This window comes from Labrus bergylta, chromosome 3, assembly GCF_963930695.1.
Source record: "Labrus bergylta chromosome 3, fLabBer1.1, whole genome shotgun sequence".
Classification (NCBI taxonomy): domain Eukaryota; kingdom Metazoa; phylum Chordata; class Actinopteri; order Labriformes; family Labridae; genus Labrus; species Labrus bergylta.
The window spans coordinates 10,596,620-10,620,792 of record NC_089197.1 but is presented as its reverse complement, the minus strand read 5'-3'; the positions used below and the strand labels follow the sequence as shown (position 1 = coordinate 10,620,792).

The 24,173-nt window shown below is 40.8% G+C and overlaps 1 protein-coding gene across 1 annotated transcript in view; it reads right to left on the bottom strand.

Moving 5' to 3' along the window:
* The window catches only part of LOC109999310 (protein kinase C-binding protein NELL1-like), a 251,046-nt gene that overhangs the window by 43,289 nt on the left and 183,584 nt on the right, over nt 1-24,173 (bottom strand). The window contains exon 14 of the mRNA XM_065952653.1: nt 10,075-10,197. Coding sequence (XP_065808725.1) covers nt 10,075-10,197 — 123 coding nt within the window. The remainder of the gene's footprint in view (nt 1-10,074; nt 10,198-24,173) is intronic.

Below are 24,173 nucleotides of genomic sequence, written 5' to 3'. Positions count from 1 at the left end.
CTGCTGTTTTGTCAAACTGGAACATTTAGTGGGCCAGACTGAGGGCGCACTTGAACTAGGCAACTTGTACAATGCCCAAGCACATTTGATCCCCCCCCAAAGTCAAGTTTGTTTGATGATGGGTGCTCTAATCCGGGCTCAAGCACGCTACACTTCTTTGGCCATGGCTGGATGGAAGAGGAGGTGTGCTTCGGCACGGTACAGTTGCTGATGCACAAGCACAAGCACGGGCACAAAACATGGAAATGAAGAATTATCGATCCCTGCCTTCCAAAAAAGAGAACATCCAGGAGTGTTGTGGCTGCATCTGGTCATGTTCTCGGTGTTGTTCTCCGATTTGCAGACGCAGACTTGACCGCACGTCCCTTTTTTCCCCCTTCCTGTCTTGTAAACTCAGCATGCTTCAGGATCACGTAAAACCATGTATGTGGTGTTTTACGACGTTGTGTACAAAAGGGAACCGTGCTCAGGACCGGTTAGTCCTGGAGCAGTGTGAGTGCAGGGGAATGGGATAATGGGAAGTGGGGCAATCATGCCTCAGCACAGTATGGGGCAACTGGGTCTAGTGTGAGTGCGCCCCTTAAAGTCCAGAACTACGTTTCATTCCCGGCCTGTCTCTGAATCAGAGCTAAAGTCACGTTGCAGATGAAGTTTTTCAGTCAGATACCGATGATGAGTCATAGCCCTTGGCATCTCATAAACACACAAAGGTAACCTCCAGTTTCTGCATGAGATGCAACGGGCAATGAAAAGAATAGTAATGTGTAACCCCAAGCAAAACAAAAAGATACTTTGAGAAAGCAGTAAACAACACAGGACCCTTTTCTGGAGATGGTTGGATGGGAGATGCATGTTAATCCAAAAAATCTTTTTTTGTTTTTATCTACCCACGTTTTTTAAACCATAGTTTTAAATCAAACTGATGTGCATTTGGAAGAAGCTTTACCTTGTGTGTCAGTAAAAGACACCAAAGAGTGTGACAACATGTTGGTGTTTCAAGTCCGGCATAAAAGTGTGTTACTGTCCTGAAGCTGAGCATTGCTGTCTGCAGCAAAGGTCATAATTATTGTTTTACAGTTCTTGAGTTCATGGTAGATATCATGGTTTGCCATCCTTTCTGTATAACATTGCATCACTGACAAGCCTCTCCGTGTTACAAAAGAGAGTTCCTTGCACAGATTTAACACTGCAAAGCATCACTGACACAACACTAATTGAAAAAAAAAAAAAGAAACCCCAAGCATACACAAGATGGAATGAGGACAGCTTGCTATCTTTTTCGCCTGGTGCATTATATTCCATTACATAAGAGAGGATGGAGCTGAACACATGAGAGGATTTGTGTCTTTGCTGCACAGCCGCTATGGCTAACAGCAGGGCTCAGAGTAAAAAAAATAATTGCCTCAAATGATAATTGCTTCAAAGCTTCAAAAACAAGTAGTGCTTTTTCTTTCCCCGGGTACTTTTTTTTTTTTTCTTCCACATTTGCAATTAATCATAGCTTCAGATACTGCGCTTCTCACCCAATTAAATGTTGTAAAACACTATGCCCTCCAGTCCAGAACTACACGGCAGAGAGGCCGCTAAACGTGTTGTTCCTATCAAAGAGGAATGAAGGAGAGCAATAATTATGTAAACAGAAAATTAAATGCTTCAGACTTGTAAGGGGAAATGAAGGCTGTATCAAGCACCCCCACCCACTTTTATTTCCCCTCTCCTCCTCCATGCAGCTAACCCCCTCCCTCCATGTCTCAGAATACATTAGCCTAGGTTTCACTGCTCGTTGTTTAGCTGGTTGCAACACGGTTTCTTCTGCGATTAGCTTTGATAGCAGAATGAGAAAAAAAAAGCACGAGTCGATGCCTTTGTCCTCGGAGCCGCTGTTTAGACTCGCTTCTCAAATCCTCTCTATTTAAAAGCCCTTTGTCTGTACAAACCAGTCCAAGGAATGAAACGGACCATTAACGAGATTAGCTCACTCATTCTGCTGCCGACAAAGGCAGCTGATCATTAGGCTGGCAGCGGGAACAATGCTGATCTATAATCTTATGCTGTGCTCCGTTTCAACTATAGTGGCTTATTTATTGTGCATTGAGGGAGATGACATAATGGCCGCCCTTTTTTCTTCCACAAGAGAATTACAGCACAAAAGGACAGGGGTTAGGCAGAGGAAGGAAAGGAAGACAGAGTAAGTAAAGGTAGAGCCAGTCCTAACCCCTCATTTCTTCTCGCTTCCAGTCAGCCCAGTCGATCAATAGAGTATAATAGGCTCTTGAGATAGAGGCCTTTCTATATGTGACCCTGATATCACCTGAGTCACAGCGGGCAGGCAGGGGTTCCAGCTGCAGGCCTGCTGGTTGTGTGGATATTTGGCAGATATGGAGATAAATTTGAAGCAGGGTTTACCAAGTGCACTAACACGCTGCGATTTCTTTGTGCAGTTCTGTGTAAAAAGCTGGATTGAAAATCTCTCAATCAGTAATGAACTTAATATCTTAATTTTTGTCTTTTTAAATTGTGTTGCCGATCCAGAGCTGCGGCACAGCTGAACAGTGTTGCGCCTCGACAATAGCAGCACTTCTCCTTCTATCGTCTGTTTGCATAATATCAGCAGCGGGCGGATCTATTGTGTTGATAGCAGTCACCCGGAGGGCCACGGCTTTGCTGTAGCAACAATTTAAGCTGTAATTACTCTCCTGTAATAGAAATGAGACGTGAAATGAGAGAGGACAGCCGTTATTTACAGGACCACACAAGGTTGCTTGTCTGGAGTAGTTTTAGATAAATGAACAGTGCTGATGTGTTTCTTGTCAAGGAAAATCTCCAGATCAGTCACAGTCAGCCATAGAAACAACAAAGAATTGTTTTTTGTGTCTTTATGCACCAACAATCTCAGTCTCTCCGCCACTGTAGTTGTACTTTTATGAAAAAAAAAGTAATGCACTAAAATGTACTTATAATAAAAATAATTTCTGCAGCAACATTAGACACCAACTCCTTCTGTCCATCATGTGGCAAGTCAGGACACCTAGTGAAGAGGTTGACAAAGTGCACATGAGGTGCACTACAGGGGCAATGGATGGGTCAAATAACACAGGACTAATCCAAGAAGATATTGGTTTTAGAGACATGTGTAAGGCAAAGAATCAATGTTGGACAGTAAATGTTGTATGCGGCGGCTTTGGATCAGTAGTATGGAGTTGGCCTTCTCCCAACCGGAAGGTCAGGGGTTCAATCTCCAGCTCCTGCAGACGTGTCAACGTGACCTTGGGCATGACACTTAACCCTGAGTTTTCTCCAGCTGCTGCGTCAGCAGTGTGTGAATGGGATTAGTTTAAACAAATGGATAATTTATATAGCAGCCTCTGCCATCAGTCAGTATGTGGATTGGGTGTGAATGCGTAAGTATGACCTCTTGGTGTTAAAAGCGCTTTGAGTAATCAGAGGACTAGAAAAGCACTTTACATGCTCAAGTCCATTTACCATTTAAAACCGATACTACTAAGGTAAAAATGTATCCTTCTCCTAACCTAATCGAACAGATATACATGTTTGAATGGAGGAAAGCAGACACTTCCCTATACAGGGAGCATTGAATGTAGGATTAGGCATAAGAGCTTGTGCAATGGTCTGAGGCAATGGATAGGTCCAATAGCACAAGACTTTCTCCAAGGACACCGAGGTTTGAACCATGTGCAAGGTCAATGTTGGATTGTAAAACCCATACTGCCTATACTACATAATGCCAAGTCTTTATTTCTTTGTCAGTTTATTCGTCAGGGAGACTACATGTAGGCAGTGTTACGTCTAAATAAAGTGCAACCAATGCAATGTATATAGGACTTCTAGCCACTTCTAATTTGCAGTCGCTGTCCCTGGTTAGTTTTTTAGGAAAGAAAACACATGAAACAACAACTGTATGAAAATAGACACAGACATATTTGTCATTGCCTTAGTCTTATAAAGCATTTCACCATCCCTGCATGTTTGAATGAAGGAAAACAGACTAAAAATGTTCTTAAAAGAGGCCACCCTCTGGGGCCTATTAGTATTACACATCTATAAAAAATGAGCAGAAACAAATTGGTACACCTACATACTGCAATGTGATACATCAAAGCCATGATGTCTGTTTAGTAACATTAAGTAGGACACTCTCTCTCCATTGCTGTATTATATGTTCCTCTACTTTAATAATAACTAAACTCTTTAAGTCCATGAATACTCTGCAGAACCGGATGATTATCCAGGGAGCTTTATCAAATGCTCAGGTGAATTTAGGTATAGATAAAGACAGTGTTCAGGCTTGCTGAGAAGGAAAATAAGAAAATAATACCTGTAATTCATCAAATTAATGGGGTATAACAGAAGACCAGGATCTCCTTCCATTAAAATCTTGCAGTAAAATTAGAGTTTCAGAGTTTGAAAGTCATTGAGTATGCAAGGCCACACATGTAGCTGTCCCTATCATCCCTCGAGTCACAACAAATGGAAAGGTCAAATTATACCTTCTCAACACCGATCGGCTTGCTTCGTAAACCAATTGAAGTGGAATTTGAAAACGTTTTTTGCATGCATGGGAAATAAGCCGTTGTCACTCAAGGCCAATCATCACCTGTTTAGCTTCTAACATGGCAAGTTAATCACACTCTTTCAGCTCTGAAACCCCATCGTGTCCCGTTTACTAGGACTTATTGCTCAAGGCTGCCTAAACACACTTTTATTTTTTTGCCTTATTAACATTAGCAGGGACAGGCTGAGGAGCTGCAGACGCACTCAGACTAATTCCCTTATTCCTGAGGGGGCTGCGATGATGTATGAGGCGAATGAGATGGGAGGCACAGGTCGATTGGCCAACACTGTCGCCATCACACAGTAATGAGATCTCAGGGGGGGAGGGAAAATAGAAGCCGATTCCTCCACCTCCCTGCTTGCGTAATATTAATTGGCTAGAATAGGATAGGTGTAGACGTAGGGATTTTTCATGACATTATTAAAAACCATATATTCATATTCTGATTCTGACAAATATCATCAGTGGGAAAGATTGACACCCATGAGTGCTTCCTATGAACTGGATGATCATCTATTAGCTAGACCATATACTGTATAGCTAAAACTGTTCATACCTAAACATGCATTTCAGCATTTCATAACATGTACCAATCGGGTTCTTATGCAATAAAGATATACAAATCATTTGGCAGCTGTACCACAATACTACACACTCTTCATGCCAACACTCGGGATTCCCTTCAAACTGAATTCTTGCTTAATAATCACAATTAGCCAACCGTATTTGCCAATATCTTCCTAAGTTTTTTCCCAATTTCTTTTTCGAGAAAAGTCCCTTAAGAAGGTTGGCATTGTGCTAGTTTTTTTCTAATTAGCATGAGGTCACTTCCCTCGTTGTAGCAATGATTAATAGAGATAAGAAACGTTTGTAGAGCCTTTTCAAAACAGAGTGTGTATGTGTGTGTGTGTGTGTGTGTGTGTGTGTGTGTGTGTGTGTGTGTGTGTGGGGGGGGGGTTATTAAAAGGGAAACTTGGTTGGTAAATTGGACCAATTGCTGACTGGTGGGTGTTCTCTTGTAAGATGTATTCATTAGTTCTCACTATTTGCAAGCTCCAACAAACTTGAAATCCTCTGCAAGCACTCTACTGTTGTTGGTATAGCTATTGTTGTGCAGTAATCACCTGAAATCAGTCTCTTGGCATCTTTAAAACAGTACTTGCTCCCGGCAGCCATGATAAATCCATGGTGGTGGTACAGAACAACTTGCCTGGGGAGACTGAGGTTTTGGAGCAGAAAAATGGAATGGATTTCCTGTAAAATAAGTTAATTTCTTTTCAAGGATAGTAAATGACGGTATTGGATTGGATCAGTGCATGACTGAAAGCACTGATTCCACATTTTAGGTGGTATGTGAGGCAAATCAGATACTGGTATTCGTATTGATAACACTACACAAGGGATTGGCAACTGGTGTCCTGAGGACCACATGTGACCCCCTTCTCACTCAGTGTGGCCCACGAGTCAATTTCAAATATCGTTAATTGTTAACATAAACATGACCAGATCTGCCCTGAAGGATTTCAAATGGAGCTGTAAATAGACAGACAGACAGGGAGAGAGACAGAGAGACAGATAGACAGACAGGCGAACAACCAGATGTAAGTAAAAACACTTACAAACTGGTACATTTTCTTTTCACCCCATTACAACAATCTGGCAGTTAGAATAAAATCAGTATGACCTGCTTGGTAACCAAAGTTGCCCATCCCCAGCACTAGACTAAAATCTTCAAAATGAGTTTTAAGAGCTGAAGAAAGGCTCTTTTCCTGGGCCAACATGGGGGATCTACCATGTTCAAAGTATGCTCCAGAAAGAAAAGGGTTCTTGTGGATGAACTTTGACTGACCGACTTCAACTCCATCTGACTTTAAAACTTATGGCCAATCATCAGTGTCCAACCTCACTCTTGCTTTTGCAACCTTTTGTAGCCTGCATGGTTCCAAGAAAAGTGGAGCCTGTAATCAATGTATATGGTTTTAGAATGACATGTTTAACAATCACATAAGGGTGTAATGTGTGCTTGGCATTTCCCAGAATTCATATTCCAGCCCTCGTGCCGTCTTTCCACCATGTTGAACAATTTCCATGTATTTCTAATCCATAATTCATATTCTAAACACTCATAACACATCCACCCCACTGGCTGAAATGTACCATCATTTGCACATTGACCAGGACTTCTAGAGTGCAAAATATGGAGGAAGTGTGACATACAGATGATATATATAGTGTGTAAATGTGTAAATGTGTAAATGTGTAAATGTGTGTGCAGATGTGTGTGAAGCATGAGCCTGGAGAGAATCCAGGGGGCCAAAACTGTGTGGAAGGCACTTTGCAAATTGCATTGATCTCTCCCTAGACCTTCCTTCCACCTGCCGCCCATCCTAATGACTGTGTTACAGGAGAAGAGAGGGGGCTGTGCAGTCGGAAACGCCTCCTTTTTTTGCCTTTGTCTGCCATTCCTGTCTTTGCCTTTTCCTTCTGTATCACTTTCATACATTTGTTTCCATAATTTATCTCTTTCACCCCTGCATTCACTCACCATCTATCACACATGCACACACACATATGAATGGACGTCCACCTGCAGCAGAGCATTACGCACTTTCCTGAGCCAATAATTGGTATGACTTACATGTTTTCCCCGGTCCTGTCCCTCTAATTACAACATTATTAGTTGTCACGGTGATGAACAGCAGTGGAGAGGCAGAACATGGCTTAATGAATGAGAAATGATAGTGGAACATGTTAGAGGGTAAATTCTAACTCTGTTTTTCCCCCTGCTCTTTTAAATTAATTCTGAGATGATTAAAACACCTAAAGGGCACTTTGACCAACAAACAGAAGATTAGATTTGGTTTTAAACTTCGATTCTGAGTATCAATTGGTTTGCTAGTAGATTTACAAACATGCATCATGTTTAGTCTGTAGATGTTGGCTCTATTTTGCAGCACTGATATTCCATGATGCAACATATTTTGCTGGACGTTTACTGAGATCATGTGTAAGCGGTTTGGGAAATCAAAGCCTAATTAAGCGTGATGATACTGCTATCACTTGGACTGCAGCCAAGCATACGCACACTGTCATGAAAATTACATGAAAGGGCTTTGTGTAAGCTCTTGGGTTCTCTTTAGTTACAAATGAGGCCCTAGACAGGAAAAGGGGCTGCATATCAAAACACTTTGTTCGATTAAATTGTGACTTTAACTGCTTGGATAGATTCTTAGTCAAATGACTACAGAGGATTGAAAAAAACGGTTTTCGAGTATTATACATTGTCTGATGAAGGTCAAGCACCAAAAATATGTTTGACAACGACGCAGCAGCCATATGTCCTCCTTATAAATTTAGATTCTGGTCCTCAATGGTCTGGATTTGTTTGGACTATAAGGAAGGCGGTTTTAAAGCACCCCCACACGGCCATTTTGGATGCCCCTCGGCTTACCAGGCAAACCAACAGGTGTTGTAGCGATGGAGGCAGGAAGCTAACTGGTTCAGATATAACTGATTCTACCCGACCTAAAAGGCCTCTGCATGTTTCTAATAAGCTCCATGACAGGTGGTAAAACTAGGATAAATATTGGAGATGCTTTTTAAAAAAAGTAGAGAGAGGTTAGAACACAGAAACTAAACTATAGATTTTACATATTGTTGCTTTAACATTTATATATCATAAGGATACAAGGAAAGAGGTCGTGGTCTGTTGTACATGAGGCAGTTCTGACAGGACCTTGATGATAACAAAAGAGGATTGCACCAATTTCCCAATATGGACTTGATCCAGTATGTAACAGAATGTGATAGCACAAGGGATCCATCCATGTTTTCTATTCTGCGCTCCAATTTGTGCCTTGTGTCCCTTGAAAACCAGATGTACTGAGACTTAGACTAAACAAGTCAAAGACAGTGTGTTTACCCTCACTGAATCCTGTGTAAACAGGGCTGTTAACACTCAGGTGCACATGGGAGCTCCCTGGATAATGCTCCTTTTTCTGTGTTTATGATGATGATGGACCCCTTGTGAGGTTTGTTGTACATCTGAGAGCTCAAGCTGTGGCACTCCTCTGGCTTGAAGAAGCTGCCAACTCTCTAACGAGTCTCCTCAGACTTCATAAGAGCCCTATAGACTGCTGGCGACTGTCCTGCTTCATCTGCCCCCAAACCTGCAGAGGCTGTCCCACTGCGGCAGCTCCACTGCAAATATTCAGTCAAATATAGGTCACACTGTACATGGCTGAGAGGACATAGAGTCTCAAACTGATGCTCCTGTAGGTGCATGCATATACACACACTTAAAATGTCAGAGGGCACGTAAACATCCACACAGCACTCTGCAAATACTCACTTCCATTAGGGTCACAGAGCTACAATAAAGAAACAAATGCCACTGCAAGCTCGTCCATTGATTTTCATGGTAATAAAAATAAATATAAAACGCTTCATTTTATTGTTCAGTGCAATAAAGGAGTTGTTAAACACAATGCAGCTTTCCCGGAGTCAGAAATCATTCTGCTGTATAATAAAACAGCAATAAGTCACTCTGGTTGTAAAACTCAAGACCATTGACTGTCGTTATTCAATAACATATCCTCATGGGCTTTATTCAAGATGCGATTTCTGAATTGGCAATCCAGTAAAACGGGCCAGAGCTGGCCAAAAGCCAATATTTACTGGCAAGAAATGTGCATGTATAGTGACAAGAAGCCATTTAATAAGGAAACATATGAATGTTAAATGAGTATACCATGAGGTTCAGGCCTTTTAAAGCCCATTTCTTCATGTAGAATCTGGACATGGGGGTCTTGATTGTCAGCATTGGAAGTGCTCTGGTTTTCTTCAACACTACATCTGCAGTCTGATCTCTATTGGCCATTCACGTATCGGCAGGCTTTGGTGTATACAGCCAAAACAGTCCATTTGGAAAGCGGAGAAATGACCTGCCAGCTCCAGTCAGCGGTAATCTAATGATGATTTGTTGACCTCCTTGAACAAATATATGCATAAAAGTGCAGCTGACAATCAGTTATCGATCAAACATTTGAACTTAAGCCACAGATCTGGTCGACGGAGTGTCACTAAAGCCAATCAGTGTTTCAATTTCCCATCTACCTGAATCGCTTCGTATCGTGAGAGTATTGGTGCTCTGTGTAGAAAACACACAAACACACTAACTAACTTTCAATTCCCGCCCTTCTTCTCTTTTTCGCTCCATCTGTGGGGCCAATGTGGGGGAGTCGCCTGAGCAGGGCGACAGGTCAACAGGGAGCAGGGTGAGCAGTGAGGGAGAGGAGGCACACATGTGGAAAAAACAGGCTGAAACGGGTCCAGAATCAATTTTCATCATCTCCGCGGCAGCTGCTGCCTGGTTAGGTGATGTGAAGGAGGAGTGAACCAGACCGGACATGATGTTACGGAGCAGAGGATCAGCCACCATCAAAGGATGTGGAGGACTGTGTTTGTGCGTCTGGAGGGGCTGTTCCAGGGCTTGAACTTACCTCTGCAGATGGTGCCGTTGCCCACGTAGCCCGGCTTGCAGGTACACAGGTGTCCTCTGATGGTGTTGGTGCAGATGGCGTTCTCGTCGCACAAATTTAGCCCGCTGGCGCATTCGTCATGCTCTAAAGGGAGAGAAAGATAGGGACACTTCTCAGTCAGAATGGCTGGGTGTATCTGTGTGTTCGCTGTGTGAAAGATCATGAAAATGCTTATTTCTCTCTGAGCGGAGAAATTCAGCTGGTGAGAAGATGGTCAACAAGCTAATTGGCTGAAAATACAACATCCCAGCTGAGCTTTATTCCAACAACAGGCAGCATTATAAACATCAGCGTTCCCAAGCACCAGTTGAAATGGATATGAAGGGATTTATTTCATTAAAAAATATTCCTTCAATAATAACCAGGGCGAGGTTTTTCTTTTTTTTTCTCTAGCAGTGTTATATTCAGATGGTAGGTTTTTGGAGGAACAGCTGACATGCCAGGTGTGCGACTGATTGCTGAGTATCAGCAGCAATTAGCCTAATGATGTTGGCTTGGATATTTGTGACTACTGAGGCCAAACATCAAGAAATATATCAACACTTAACACTCACAAAATCATGTAAACAAGTCCAGCTTCACAGAAGCTTCCAACCAATAAATCCAGACAGATATTTCTGCTTATGAGTGTGTTTACATGCTTGTTATTAACTTGGATGTGAGCCTTATATCCTGGTTTTGATCTACAGTCTTTACTTGGAACATAAAAACCTGTTACATGATGATAACATAACCATGTTTCTTATCATCAGTGTGTCTTGATTTCGCAACCATCTTAGTCCCTAACGTCTGAAACTTGTAAATGGTGTTTACATGTCTTAATATTCCTGTTTCTACTGGAGCACTCTATGTTGCGTGTTCAGGTTTCTCAAAACTATGATCTGAATCTTTGAAAACACAGATATGATCGCCACATCCAACATGAAACATGACCAAGATAGTTCATGAACCTGATCAGAGGCAGAATGCTAGTCTGCAGGTAAACAACCTTCAATGTCTCAATATTGACAAATGTAAACTATGGACTCAAAGAAGGTGCAAAAAACCTGTCAGGCAGCTACAGAGATGTCACACTTGTTCTCCTAAAAGCCTTTTTTTGGAAAAGACAATATGAAGCAAGTTGGAAAAAAAGGCTTAAGATATTGTTTCATGCCAGGAACTCGCATGGCAAATACATTTTTATACAAACATACTAACCAAGACCACTGTTCTTCATTACAGAAACGAGAAAAAGCTAATATTTTGTCAGCATTAATTTTTTTTTTTCATTTTTTAAAATCCCTTTGTCCCTTTTGGCAAACCGTAGTACAGCCATTGCAGCGTCTGACACAACTGAGCCTTTGATTGACTCATTTCACTTAAAGAAAAACTTCCAGACAGCTCAGATGACATTCAAAATTAATTTCCATCTGGTGACATCAAACATTTCACCTTTTCACCGTTCCCTTCAGCTGTTTTTGTTTAGCTTACAAACTTTAGCTTGGTCAAGTTAATGTTATAACATTCGCTCAATAACATTAGCAATAACAAGTTCCTAGTTCTATTTAAAAATAAAAGCATGATCGTCTTCAAACATGCTGTAAAGTACCCTTAGCTTAGGCCAGTAAAGTACAAAACTGTTTTGGAATGCACAATAAAGGAATTTAAAACATGCAAGTAAAAATAAGATTGATTGCAATAAACTCTTGAAATTCAGCTCATTAATTGTATTTAACAAAAAATGTATCATTTGACACCTCTAATTTCTGCCTTTGCAAATAAATAAAGTGCATAAAATAATGTGAACTCAAATATTCAAAGCATGATGGATCAAAACACCTGATATCAAATCCCTCTTTGTACGATACTGAACTGATTTATCTGTTCTACAGAGTCATTACAATACAAATATGAGTGCAGCTAACAAAGCATGCCTCTTGCTGGCATTGTTAACAGACAATGCTTTCCAGTTAAGAAGCTTTGGCTGCAGATGGCTGCAGAGATGCCAAGTGAACCAGTCACACTTTAGAAACAAAGCTTCACACCAGCTGAGTTCTCTACAGCTGACAACCGGGAGTACGACTGCTGTCATGTCAAAAACACATGAGAGCAGGATTTTGACATTGCTCCTCTTATCCTTGAATTGAAAGCCACATTGTGCTTCATGGGCTGGATAAATTGTAATGCCATAAAACGGAGTCTGTTTTATGATAAAAAAAAACAAAAAAAACAATGCAAGGTCAGCAGAACAGAGATATACTACAAAGAGCTGTGTGTAGGATACACACTCAGGGTCAGTCTTTTATGTCCTGCTGGGGACCATGAACTGCTCTCTTGGTTTTTATATATTTGCTGTTTGCTAGAGGCCAGAGGGAATAAGAGGAGGGTTTAGTGCTGCAGGAGGTGCATGATTAACCAGCAATAAGAGACCATCTACTAAACATTAATTCATCCCACTGCTTTGACAGAGAAAGCCTGCATGGAGCTGCATAGCAAACACAAGATGTCTGGTAAATATTCTCCACTTAACCCAGACTCTGATGCGAGGCTGCATCTGCTGAGGTTTTGGGAAAAAAGTTTAGGGCATACTTTGTTGAAAACTTGAGGTTTTGGACTCAAAAAGTCATTGCCTGAAGCCTGAAAGGTGACTCGGGAAAGAGGGCAGCTTTGATGCTACTGACATGACACACACTTTTAGCTTGATTCAGTTTCTCCCCAAACTTACAGTCAATGGTCCTAACCCTTGGTTTTGGGTTCTGCTACATTGATGGGATATCCTACGGGTTGATATAATCTAGCCCTGCACATGGCCTCTGAAGTGGGGCGTTGTTGATGGTATATCAAGTGTTGAAGCAATGCTTTGCTAACTGAGACAATGTAACGTGAAACATGGCTACTGTTGCAGCCAAAGAAGGTCAGATCTTCACAAATAAACACAGAAATAAAACTAATGAAATATCTTATTTAATATAAAGGTAAGACACAATTCTGCTGACACATTGACCTATAAGTATCTGCAACAATGACAGGATCCCTTCACTTTTTGTCAACTCCTACATTGCTGTTGGTTTGAACCCTTCAACCATCCAGAAGTACTTTTACAACGTTTGATACGGCAAAGATAGATGGGGATGGGGACTTTTACCCCTGCACAAATTGTCCTCTTTATTGCTTTGCATTATCCACATGGCAATACATACTGTACAGTAGTACACTGTGTTTGGGCATGCAAAATTCATGCACAAAACATCCATGGCATTGACAGTTTGTCTCTCTCTGTTTATTGTTATTCAGAAATGTCTTGCTCATAGTTTTACACACCAACATTATGGGAAAATAATGGCTGATTTCTGACAGCTCTAGATTTGTTAGTTCTATATTCCACTTTGCATTAGACTGCTTCAACATGCTGATTACACCAAAGTCTCATGTGACACATCAAGTACCACATATTCTACTAATTATCCCCGTACTGATAGATCTTAACGAAGCTGCTCTGGACTTGACCTGCGGCGACGACAATCCTGCTTAAACTGCAATGAGCAATTAAAGAAAAAGAAAAAGGGATATCGTATTCATACAGTTTTAAAAAGAAGATAATTATGACAATATGAAATAGTAATTGCTTATGAATATGGGATTTGTTTATTTTCGGCAGCCTGTTTATTGATTTAAGTCTCGCTACTGAGGTTATCAAACTGATTAAGCTGCAGTTAACGCATCTTCAATTAGAATCTAACATGATTTCGGATGATTATAAACAATACATTAAAAGCAAGCCTTGATGGTGCTGCTGCAGTGGGGATTAGCTGCAGTGCCGCACTGCTGGAGCATCTTTTTTTAATATCAAACCGTACGAACCGTCTCTTTAAGTGCCAGTCAGGACCTAACCCTGTGGCTGCCTCCACTTGCAAGACCCACACCAACTAAAACACACTCTTCATTATTATGCAAAAGCCTTGGTGGGAGTCATGACTAATACATTCCCCTTAATTAATGAGTGTTGCTCATAAAGCCCCAGAGCAACTGGGAGAAATTATTTAGCTTCTCTGTTCCCAAGGATTCCCTCCCGCACGTTGAACTATAAAGTGGAGGTAGGTATGTCAACAGTGCCACTTTGGTTGTGTGGGAGTTAATGTGATGGGTTATAAAAGGCAGCCTACATTAATGTTGGTGCAATAAAAGGGAGAGTTACAAAAAAATAAATATTCCGTTTGTTAATGGCTGTGAGCTGATGGAAGGGGAATAAGCAAAACACTGGCAGCCATGGATGCTTATTTACTGTTTAATGTCCTCCGGCCAATTTATAATGATCATGTTGGAAGTGTAAACAGACAGATGCTGTGGCTGAATTGATGGATAATGAGTAAGTGGGACACCGCCAAGCTGCATGAGCAATACATCCTCTGGAAAAACATACTTCAGGGGCTCTGCAGATACTGTTGCATTGCAGCACAAGAGGAGCTCCAGCATGTTCAATTATAACCTACTTTAGCTTTGCACATCTGTGTACTAGTTTACTGACCAGGACAGAGCCAAGAGCAGAGGAAGACCAATGAACAGGTGGGAGGAATATTCAATACCAGCAACCAAAAGTGTGTGTTTTGGGGGGAAGTTTGGGTGAAAAATGAATCTTAATGTTTATGTCATGTCAAGCTTAATGCAGTTTTAAAGAAGCGGTGTCAAACACTGCTGTTTTATCTTCCTGGTGGTTCGTCTGAAATTGCATGTGTGGCTTTGCTTCCAAGTCAAATTGGATCCAAACGATGTTGTCACTGACTTGTTAAGCTGTTTGTTTTCACCTTAAAAGGTGATATGACTAGCTCAAAGCTATCTCTTGTACGATGCATCAAGTGGCAACATTTATTTTAATATTATACAAGGTCCCTTTACAAATATGCAAACTTGAGGCTTCAAATAGGATGTGCGAAAAAACAAATGGTTTACATCAGGATCACTACATCCTGTTCATTTACACAGTCTCAAGCACAGACAAAGAAAACTGTACACCACTTTTGCCTATAGCATCTCTGGTGAGCTGCTACAGGGTGATGGATGTTAGCTGTGATTTTTCTCCTTTATATATTGACTCCCAGTTCATATTACCAAAGAAAAGTAGAAATGCAAGCCATAAATGGTAAGCTATCTTTAATATGTTAAACCTTGATGAAACATGTTATGGGCTTGTCAAAATGAAAGCACCGCCACTGTTAGCAAAACCCACTAATTTAGCAAGTTATTGCACCTTAATGCAGATCTTCATTGGCTTCAAAAATCAATGGTGATCATTTTCGTTCGGTTGATCGCTATAAAATAAATACAATCTCAGGAAGAATAATAATGTGACTAAACAATCAGAAATTAAGATGGTGCACCAGTCAGAGTATCCGTGGGGTTCATCAACCTTTCCTGGTGATGAATGATCGTGTCAGTGCAAAGTTATTACAATGACAGCAGTAAGCTCAGTGATTCTCCAGGAGATAACAACAGGATCAGATGGGCGCGCTGCCTGTCTCCGTCAGGTTTGTCTAATTGGTGATGATTATAGAGTGATGTGGTGTCAGGTCTGGACTTGTTGAGGTGACTCCAGAAGCGCTGGGCTAATGAGGCGTAAAGACTGATCATCAGAATTACGGACAGCTGCCGTCACACTCTCAGTATAGCTTCTGCACCGTCAACACAGACGAGGACACGGTAATAAAGGGATCAGAGGGACGGATTCAGAGTTTTTCTCATTTGACAGAAAATCACAGACTAATATTTCTGATCACTAAGGGCAGGTCCCAATCACAGTTTTGTCAGGATCATGTCCTTTTATGGTCAGTTAAAGACCTGTCTGTTTGCCTTTGGAAACAGACAGCCTTTGTTTGATCTGACTGTGTCTGATTTTATGGAACTTGGTCTCTCTGCTTTTTGTAATCCATTATCGTGAAGCACTTTGTAACGTCTGCTTTTCAAAGTTGCTGTATCAATAAACTTGACTTACTCACTTCCTTACTTGTTCACTGCTCCCTGCTCCAGAGGCGCTGCTTGTCAAGACGCAAGGCAGGCAACTGCTTGGGGCTCCAGACCAGTAGGGGGCCCCTGAGTGCTCACAAACTTAAACCAAAGCAGTGGAACCAAAATGTACAGATTTTGCAATGACAGTAGGAAACCTCCCTAAGGGAGCCCCATCTGACAGCATTCACTTCCATTTCTCTGCCAAGCGTTGCATTATTGCTGTGAAAACCAAAGCTTGTCAGTGAGAGTCAACAAAGAAAAATGAAGAGAAATGATCTGTCTATAGGAGAGAAAAAATAAACAGGAAACAAAAGAGGAGAGGGAGTAAGTGTCACGACACTGGCAGACATAAGGGTGATGAACACTGGCTGGATTTTTTCTTAGGGCCCCAAGAGACTCTAGAATCGCCACTGCCCTGCACTACACAGTTAGTGGTCAAGTGTGTCTCAAATGCACATTTTGAGATTTAAGTTACAGCTCCCTTATCAATAATTGACCACATTGCCGAACAGGATAATTAGAATGTGGTGGAACACATTTGTATTCATTGTTGGACCTTTTAGGGCCACAACAGCAGACATTTGCAAGGTTGTAACTACACAAAATGTACTAAATCATTAAGAATTCTACTTGTTGTTTTCTCCCCCTGCAGTATCTCTTCTTTTAGTTAGTGTACAGATAATAAAGGCTTGGGATGAATGTTGATTTTCCTCCTAACTTGTAATCTGTATCTCTACAGAGCACTAGTTTGCCCCTGCAGTTTAATTTATTTTTGTTGATGTAAGATCTGTTAGAAATCCTGAGGATGAACGATAATCTTTTGGGATCACTTAGTCCACACTTGTTTCTGAAAATACTTTTTGCGCTATTTTTTGTCAAAATAATTGGAAAATTGGTCTTTAAGTTGTCAAGACAACTGGTCCATCTCCATGCTACGACAAAATAACGAAACACTTTTGGCACATTGTAATAAAACATCTGCATCGTGTTTAATGTCTAATGTCCACATTTGTTCTGTCATGTTCAAACAGCCATCTTTTTATTCTTCTTATTGTTTGATGCCTATTTATACTTATCTTTTGATGTACTTTATTTAATCTTACTCGAGTGTTTTACTCAATCTGAACAGTTTATGTCAATTCAGATTATTTTTCTGATGTTACAGAGAAACTACACCAAAGTCAGAGCCGTTTGTGTCATAGAAATAACATCTGCCAACATGTATTTCTTCTGCTAGTATTCATTCCCACCGTCTCTACTTTAGTGCTCAGATTTAGATTTAAATGACTGAGAAAAAGGACTGACTCTGTGTGTACGAGAAGACCCGGAATAAAACCCACACCTCATGATTCACTTTTACTTTGCATAGTAAATTTCTAAAACATGTCCTCATCTCTTAAGCGCCTACCGTCATCTCGTTCAATAATGTCAAGCAGAACACTTCAATAATTTGAAGTTTAATGACCAGTGACAAGCCCATAAAGAAGAGGACATGGCAGGATTTTTCAAGAGTTTTTTTCCCCCCCCATCTCTCTTTTTTTTTCCCTAATGCAAAGTCGTCATGCTCACTCTCTGTCTCGGCCTTGCTGCTCACCTTGACGTGGTGTGAACTCAGCAGAGATCTGTCCCATGTCACATGATGGGGAAACATATTGATTGCCTGTCATACCATTTAGCCTGGAGGACATGGATTTCCATAAAATTAGTCGAGAGAAATGTTCTGATTTTCCCGCAGTAATCCACCTGGAGTTCAAGGGGCTGTTTTCTCTTGACCCCACCGGTCATTTAATTCCATTTTACACAGGTGTTTCTCAGTACTGCTGCATGCAGGCCATGTGTACGCTCAGAGATAAGAAGCGTTAATATGAAGATTTTATTAATACCAAACAGGGCTTACAGGGATCCCGTGTAGAATTGAGGACCTTTATGTATAGCAGTGACTTATAGCTACAGTATATTATCCATCCTTGAAAGCTGTTTTTTTTCCCCCTTATATCTTATTTTACAGTGCAGAACACATACAGTACAGTAGCATAACATATGTTTCTATCTAAATGTTGTGTTATATCTGAAAAATAAATCCCCAAGCGACTTCTATAAAATGCAAATTTACATGTTTGTCCATGTTCTGAAATCATGTTAATTCTCTGAAGAACTGGATTCAGAGACTTGGACTTTGAAGACCAGTGGTCCATGTCGGGTCCCGCCAAATGTATGAATTAACCCTTACCTTCAACGTAAAATGGTATCTTGTTGTTGCTCCAACCTCACCAGACCTTCATTCATAATATTTTGTGTTCAAGTGACAAGAGGGGTATTTTGTCACTTGGGTTTCTGACAACGTTCAGATTTTTAGGTTTGGGGTATAGGTATTTTTGACGGTTGGTTAAGTATATAAATTAAGTTTGTAATCCCTCAGATTTTATTGGCTGCGTCCTGAGACTGTGAGCCTTCATATCAAACAGGCATTTAAACTATTTCAAAACAATTGCAGAGGCTGCAAATGCTGAAATATGATATATTAGGCAAAATACACTTCACCATGTTGTTCTAACATTAATACGTATTCCTAGTCTGTCTACAAACCCCCCATCCTCTGTCTTTTTCCTGCTTGACTCTTCAGAAAATGTGTGCTCAAACAGGCTGTTTGGAGATTTTCCCTTCATGACATCACAAAGGGTAGTAGCCCCTCCCCCAGGTGGGTGACACTCCCACAGCTAGGTCTTTGTTCTGCCCTCAAAGTCTGCCTTCTCACCTTAAACAACAGGACATGGAGCGAAAAATCCCAAGCAACTCAAGCCCTTCCAGAGAGGGGGCGTGGTCAGACACATTTAAAGCTACAGACACAGAAACAGCCTGTTCTGAGCAGGGCTGAAATAGAGGGGTTTATAGGCATGATCAAATGCAGGATCAGAGAAGATTTATAGCAAGAAACTTCACAGACATGTTTGGGGGAGCTCTGAGACTTTTTTTTCATTTCAAACCTACATTTATTCTCGAAAAGACACTTATTTAAACTGGTTGAAAAGGAAGAGAATATGTGACCTTTAGGATAAGATAGGATAAACTTCATTGATCCCACATTGGGGGAAATGTGATAGTTTCAAAAGCTCACAATAGAGGGCAAATTTAATCAGGACTTTATAACAAAATGTAAAAGACAAACGTATTTAAAAACCCAACAATAATGGCAGTACAGATTGCACATGTGAAACATCCTTTCAAAGATGAAATTGCACTCTATTACTTTACTATAGCTTCTCACAATGTGAACCACACATGTTGCAATGAAAGGTGGCAGTGAAGCATGACCAGTTACTCCTCAGCTAAGGTTATGTGAGTGCCACATGTTTTTATTGATATGAAGCACTTAGGACGCAGCATTTAAAACACAAGTGCTCCATACAATGTTGCAAATATGTTTGATGAATTATAGAGACTTCTTTACTGGCAGTAGCACCCAGTTTACTTTATAGTGTCCTGACCCCCCCCCCCCCCAGTTCATAATCCTCCCCTGTGTGTGAGTGCAGCACACAGCAGGCGAGATAATTCAATAAATTTACTACCCAATGAAACATAGAGCTCAGGGCAATAAAGTTGCATAGGCTGCAATTCACATTAATGAAAGCATGTTCCATTAGTGTGCTCTGTCAGGGAACATCCATCCCACAGCCACAGTGCATTATTATTCCACACGACTCCATGTGTTTCCAGCCAGGGGGAGCAGGAAGACAATGCATCAAAGAAGAAACCAGCGTAACGTGAGGACAGAACTCACTCTGGATGGTTGTACAGTCGGCCCACGAGCTGGGAGAAACACTCCTAACATCAAACCTTTATGGGGGAAGCTAAATATAAACACCAGCTTCTCAGAGGCAATCACAAATGGATGAAAGGGCGGGGGGGGGACTAAGGAAAACTTATCAGACTCCTTCCCCAAACTGTGTTTGATAGGATTATTAAATTGGTTGGTGGCGAGCCAGCCTGGAAGCATGACCCCCATTTTTCAAGAGTTAATGTATACGGGAAGGGTTGCCAAGGTTTCCAGGCTCGTCACACCTGAGCTCCACATTCATAACATGTATAATTGGAATTGGATTTGATCAAATTTAAATTATATTAAACACATAATGTGTCTTGGGTTGCCGGGATGTAGCCTTTTCCAATGCTGGTGTTTTGTGGAATATATGTAGCTACTGATGCATGAAATTAATGGCAGCTTCTTTCAGTCGAGTCTGAGAACAGCTGTTTGATAAAAACATAAAAAGTCCAGGATTGATCTGTAGAGTGCAGCTGAGGGTAGAAGAAACCTAACCATTAAAGAATCAAAGATGGCAGCAGCAAGTGATGTGGCTGATTAGCAGCGTTGGGAGTGACACGTTACTAAGATTCAAAGTCAATAGCCATTACTTAACGTGAATGGGATAATTCACATAAAGTAACGAGGGGTGCTTTTAAATTTCCGTAATCGTAATTATAGTATGGCATTTGAAAAGCAATTACATACACTCTTGGTTACAGCAAATAGTAGTGGAGTTACAGTAACAAGTTAGTAAGTAACGTGTTAATCCCAACACTGTTAATCAGCCACTACTGTTTGCGGTGACTGATCAACAGTGTTGGAAGTATCGTCAGCACAGAAAGCATCCTGGTAAAAAGAACGTCACACAGTAAACACATTCAGTCTGACGATCATTCAGGAGGAAATACCGACATAACTTTCCCCATGCTTGAGTTAAAAGATAAGAATATGGCGATGAGTTGTAGTCTATGTGCAGAAGGAAAACTTTGTCCACCGCCAAGAAAAGTCATTCTGTTGTCATGAAGCACCAAGCTAAACAAAACACTTCTACTAAACTAGCTATCAGGGAGCCTGGCGCTACAGACACCCAGAGACCCAGGAGCAGCTTAGGTTAACTCGACAGACCGAGGAGGAGACACTCCATCCCCAACAGGCAAATGATTTTCTGCTATAATCAGTACAATCATAATAATAGCAATCAAACAATGCATTACTTGTGTTTTTTATTTGATTTTCGCCTTGAACATTAAACCACCAGCCAGGGTATTTTTCGGTGACTGTCAGTAATGATAGGTATAAATACAAGGTGAGGGTAAACAAATGGTCAGATGGCTGGAGAGGATTTCGGTTAAGCTGAAGTGTCTTGAAAGCTGTGGGAGGCTCACAGTCCTTAATCATTGTTATTTGTCTAACAGTTCATATTACCTACATCTCTACACCAAGGGGAGTATGATGCTTTCACATAAAAAAAGGCCTGATGACAAATAGCAACATTTCAACTTCTCTGATTATGTTAAGTTATAACCAAATTACTTAATTCTGGAAAAAACGAACGGTCTCATTCACTTATTCGTTTTTATTCCTACGTCTTTTAATCAACACAAGTGAGACCTCATTTTGACTCAGCAGAAATATGAGACACCCCCCACAGTTTGGGCTGTTAGGTGACTGCAGAAGGGAAGATATAGTCATTTTGGAGGAGCACATGTGTGAAGGATGTGCAAAGAAATGCAGGACTTTCACATATCAGACTTAGGTTTGAGTGCTGTGTCACATAACACAGTCAGAGGTTAAACATTTGAACCGCCAACATGATGCTTTGTCTTCTTTTGAAAAGGCTGTTTTCGTGCCAAGACCGAGCTCAAGTGATATGTCCTTGAAGGATTGTGTGTAAAAGAAAAGAGATGGCCTGATAATGTGTATGTAAGCATGTTGGACATTTGTTGGATTACATACAAAGTTGGCATGCCTTTTTGTTTGGTATCATACAAACATTTAATTTTGAGGTGTCATAATGCAGAAACTTGGACCTAAATGTGTTTGCTACATAGCTTTTATTTAAATATTTGCTCAGCCTATACCCATGATTCTGGCAGAGTAAAAAAGTGAACTAATAATACATTGTAGGTAAGAGGCTACAGTGTCTTTAGTCCACATAGCGATATAAAAGCTGTAGCGTAACAGAAACTAAGCTCTTTATCTATGAGAGGTTCCATGTCTTCACCCCGTCGTACAGGGTGTAAAGCTTCTTCTTCTATGAGGAATGTATTTTAAAATGGCTGCGCCGCGCTTAATCTCCAGGCCCGAGCTGAATCTGCTGTTTAGGTTTATTTACAGGATAGAGCCGAGGCGACGGAAGGACATTAAACCGCACGTTCCAGCACTTTAATCTGTAACCACAAGTTTATCAGCGCCTGCTCAATGCAGAAAACAATTCCTCCCAAGCCAAGAGAATGTAAGATGAGTACTCGGCGGGAGTGGGAGTGGGACAACTATTTCCACAATCACCTATGTCAGACAACTATAATCCACCAACACAAGAGGTCAGAGATCTTAATGGCCTTCCACTGGGGAAATCACATCAGTTCTGCTCACACTGCACCATAAAGAGTGAGGCTAAACACCAGCGACATCAACCAAGCTCAGCACAAACTTTATAATAATCTAAGATAAATATCTGATCCATGAGTTTTCGTCTCATAGGCAAATACAGAGTTTCCTTTCTTCAGAGATCACTACATAGAAGAAAACACTTTCAGATGAACAGGAGAAGTTTGATACTTCTGATTTGTGTGGGTATGAGGTATTTTGCCTGCACTTTATGCATAACACGTTTTTTTATATTTTAGACAAGTTTTAGATTCCGATGACAACTTTGATGCACAGAAATAAGAGGTAGATGAGTGGCAATGCAGGCTGCATTTTTTAGGATGCGTGATTGACCTGAATTGTTTTGTGTGCTTTTTAGCAGAGGAAAAGCAACTGGATTTGTTAATTTAAGCAGGTGTTGTGCGGGGCTATTAAAAGGCTTCAGACTTCCTCAAAAGAAAGAAAGAGAGAGAGAAAAGAAAGGAAAGGAAGAAAGGAAAGAAAGAAAAGAACATGCCCCAGAACACCAGTGGGCCTGACGCTCATGTCTTATTCTGCTTTTAAAAATTAAAAAAAATGTTTGGGAATAAGTATCACTGAGCACCACATGAACTGACATTACGAGTTCCCAAAGGTGTAGTGTTTAAACGTCTATATAAAGAGCTTGTATACTGCACACTGTATTCTGAGATGGATGTATTCAATCACAGAAAACAAGTATTCAGTTTAAATTCCAGCACAAAAACAATGAACACAGCGCACACAGAGTAAAAGAAAAAGAGAGTAAAAAGGTGGTCGAGCAGCTATTTAGCTACAGACATACAATGGTCCTTAACCTCTGAGGTGCAAAGTAACAGCTAGTGATCTGACTGACACTCATTTAATGGCAGGCAGCAGATCGGCTGCAGAAAGCATGCTGGGACACCTGGGGCCGGGTCAGAGGTGACTGTGAGGGGGCGTAAAGGATGTCAAAACCAATCTGTGAAATGTGCCCTGAACAACTTTATGAGCAATCATGAAATGACAAAGCCAGATTTAAAAAATGTATAAAAAAAAAAAAAATTCAGTAAATATAATTGCTAGAAACAAAACAAAACTGTTCATGTTTCTTTAAAGAGCCGCTGGACATCAAGCTGTCATCAAAATTGTCTTTACTGAGTTATGGATTGGAAATATGCTGCAATGAGACCGTCAAGCAAAATAAGTTTATTGTAATTTTATTTATTTTTTTTTAAGATTTATTTTTGGGTTTTTTGTGCCTTTAAAGAAGCGATAGGAGAGTGGATAGAGCTGGAAATCAGGGAGAGAGGGAGAGAGAGAAAGAGAGTGAGGGGGAATAACATGTGGGAGAAGAGCCACAGGCTGGATTCGAGCCTGGGCCGCCCGCTTTGAGGACTACAGCCTCCAGACATGGGGTGCGCACACTAACCACTGCGCCGCCAGCGCCCCAAATTTATTGTATTTTTAAAGCTTTCTTGGAATTGAATTAATTTGGATGGCAGTTGATTTGCGTTTGACATATCCGATGTCAGGCACTTTTAATAAGCCAAATCAAGCAATTCATGTGATGCTACATCAATTGCTATTGTAAGCTTAAATACATTCAAGCCATCTTGCAAACAGCTGACTGCTTATGAAAAAAATGGCATGTCCTCAAAAATCTTCCATGTTAAATTGCATTTCAGCAGTC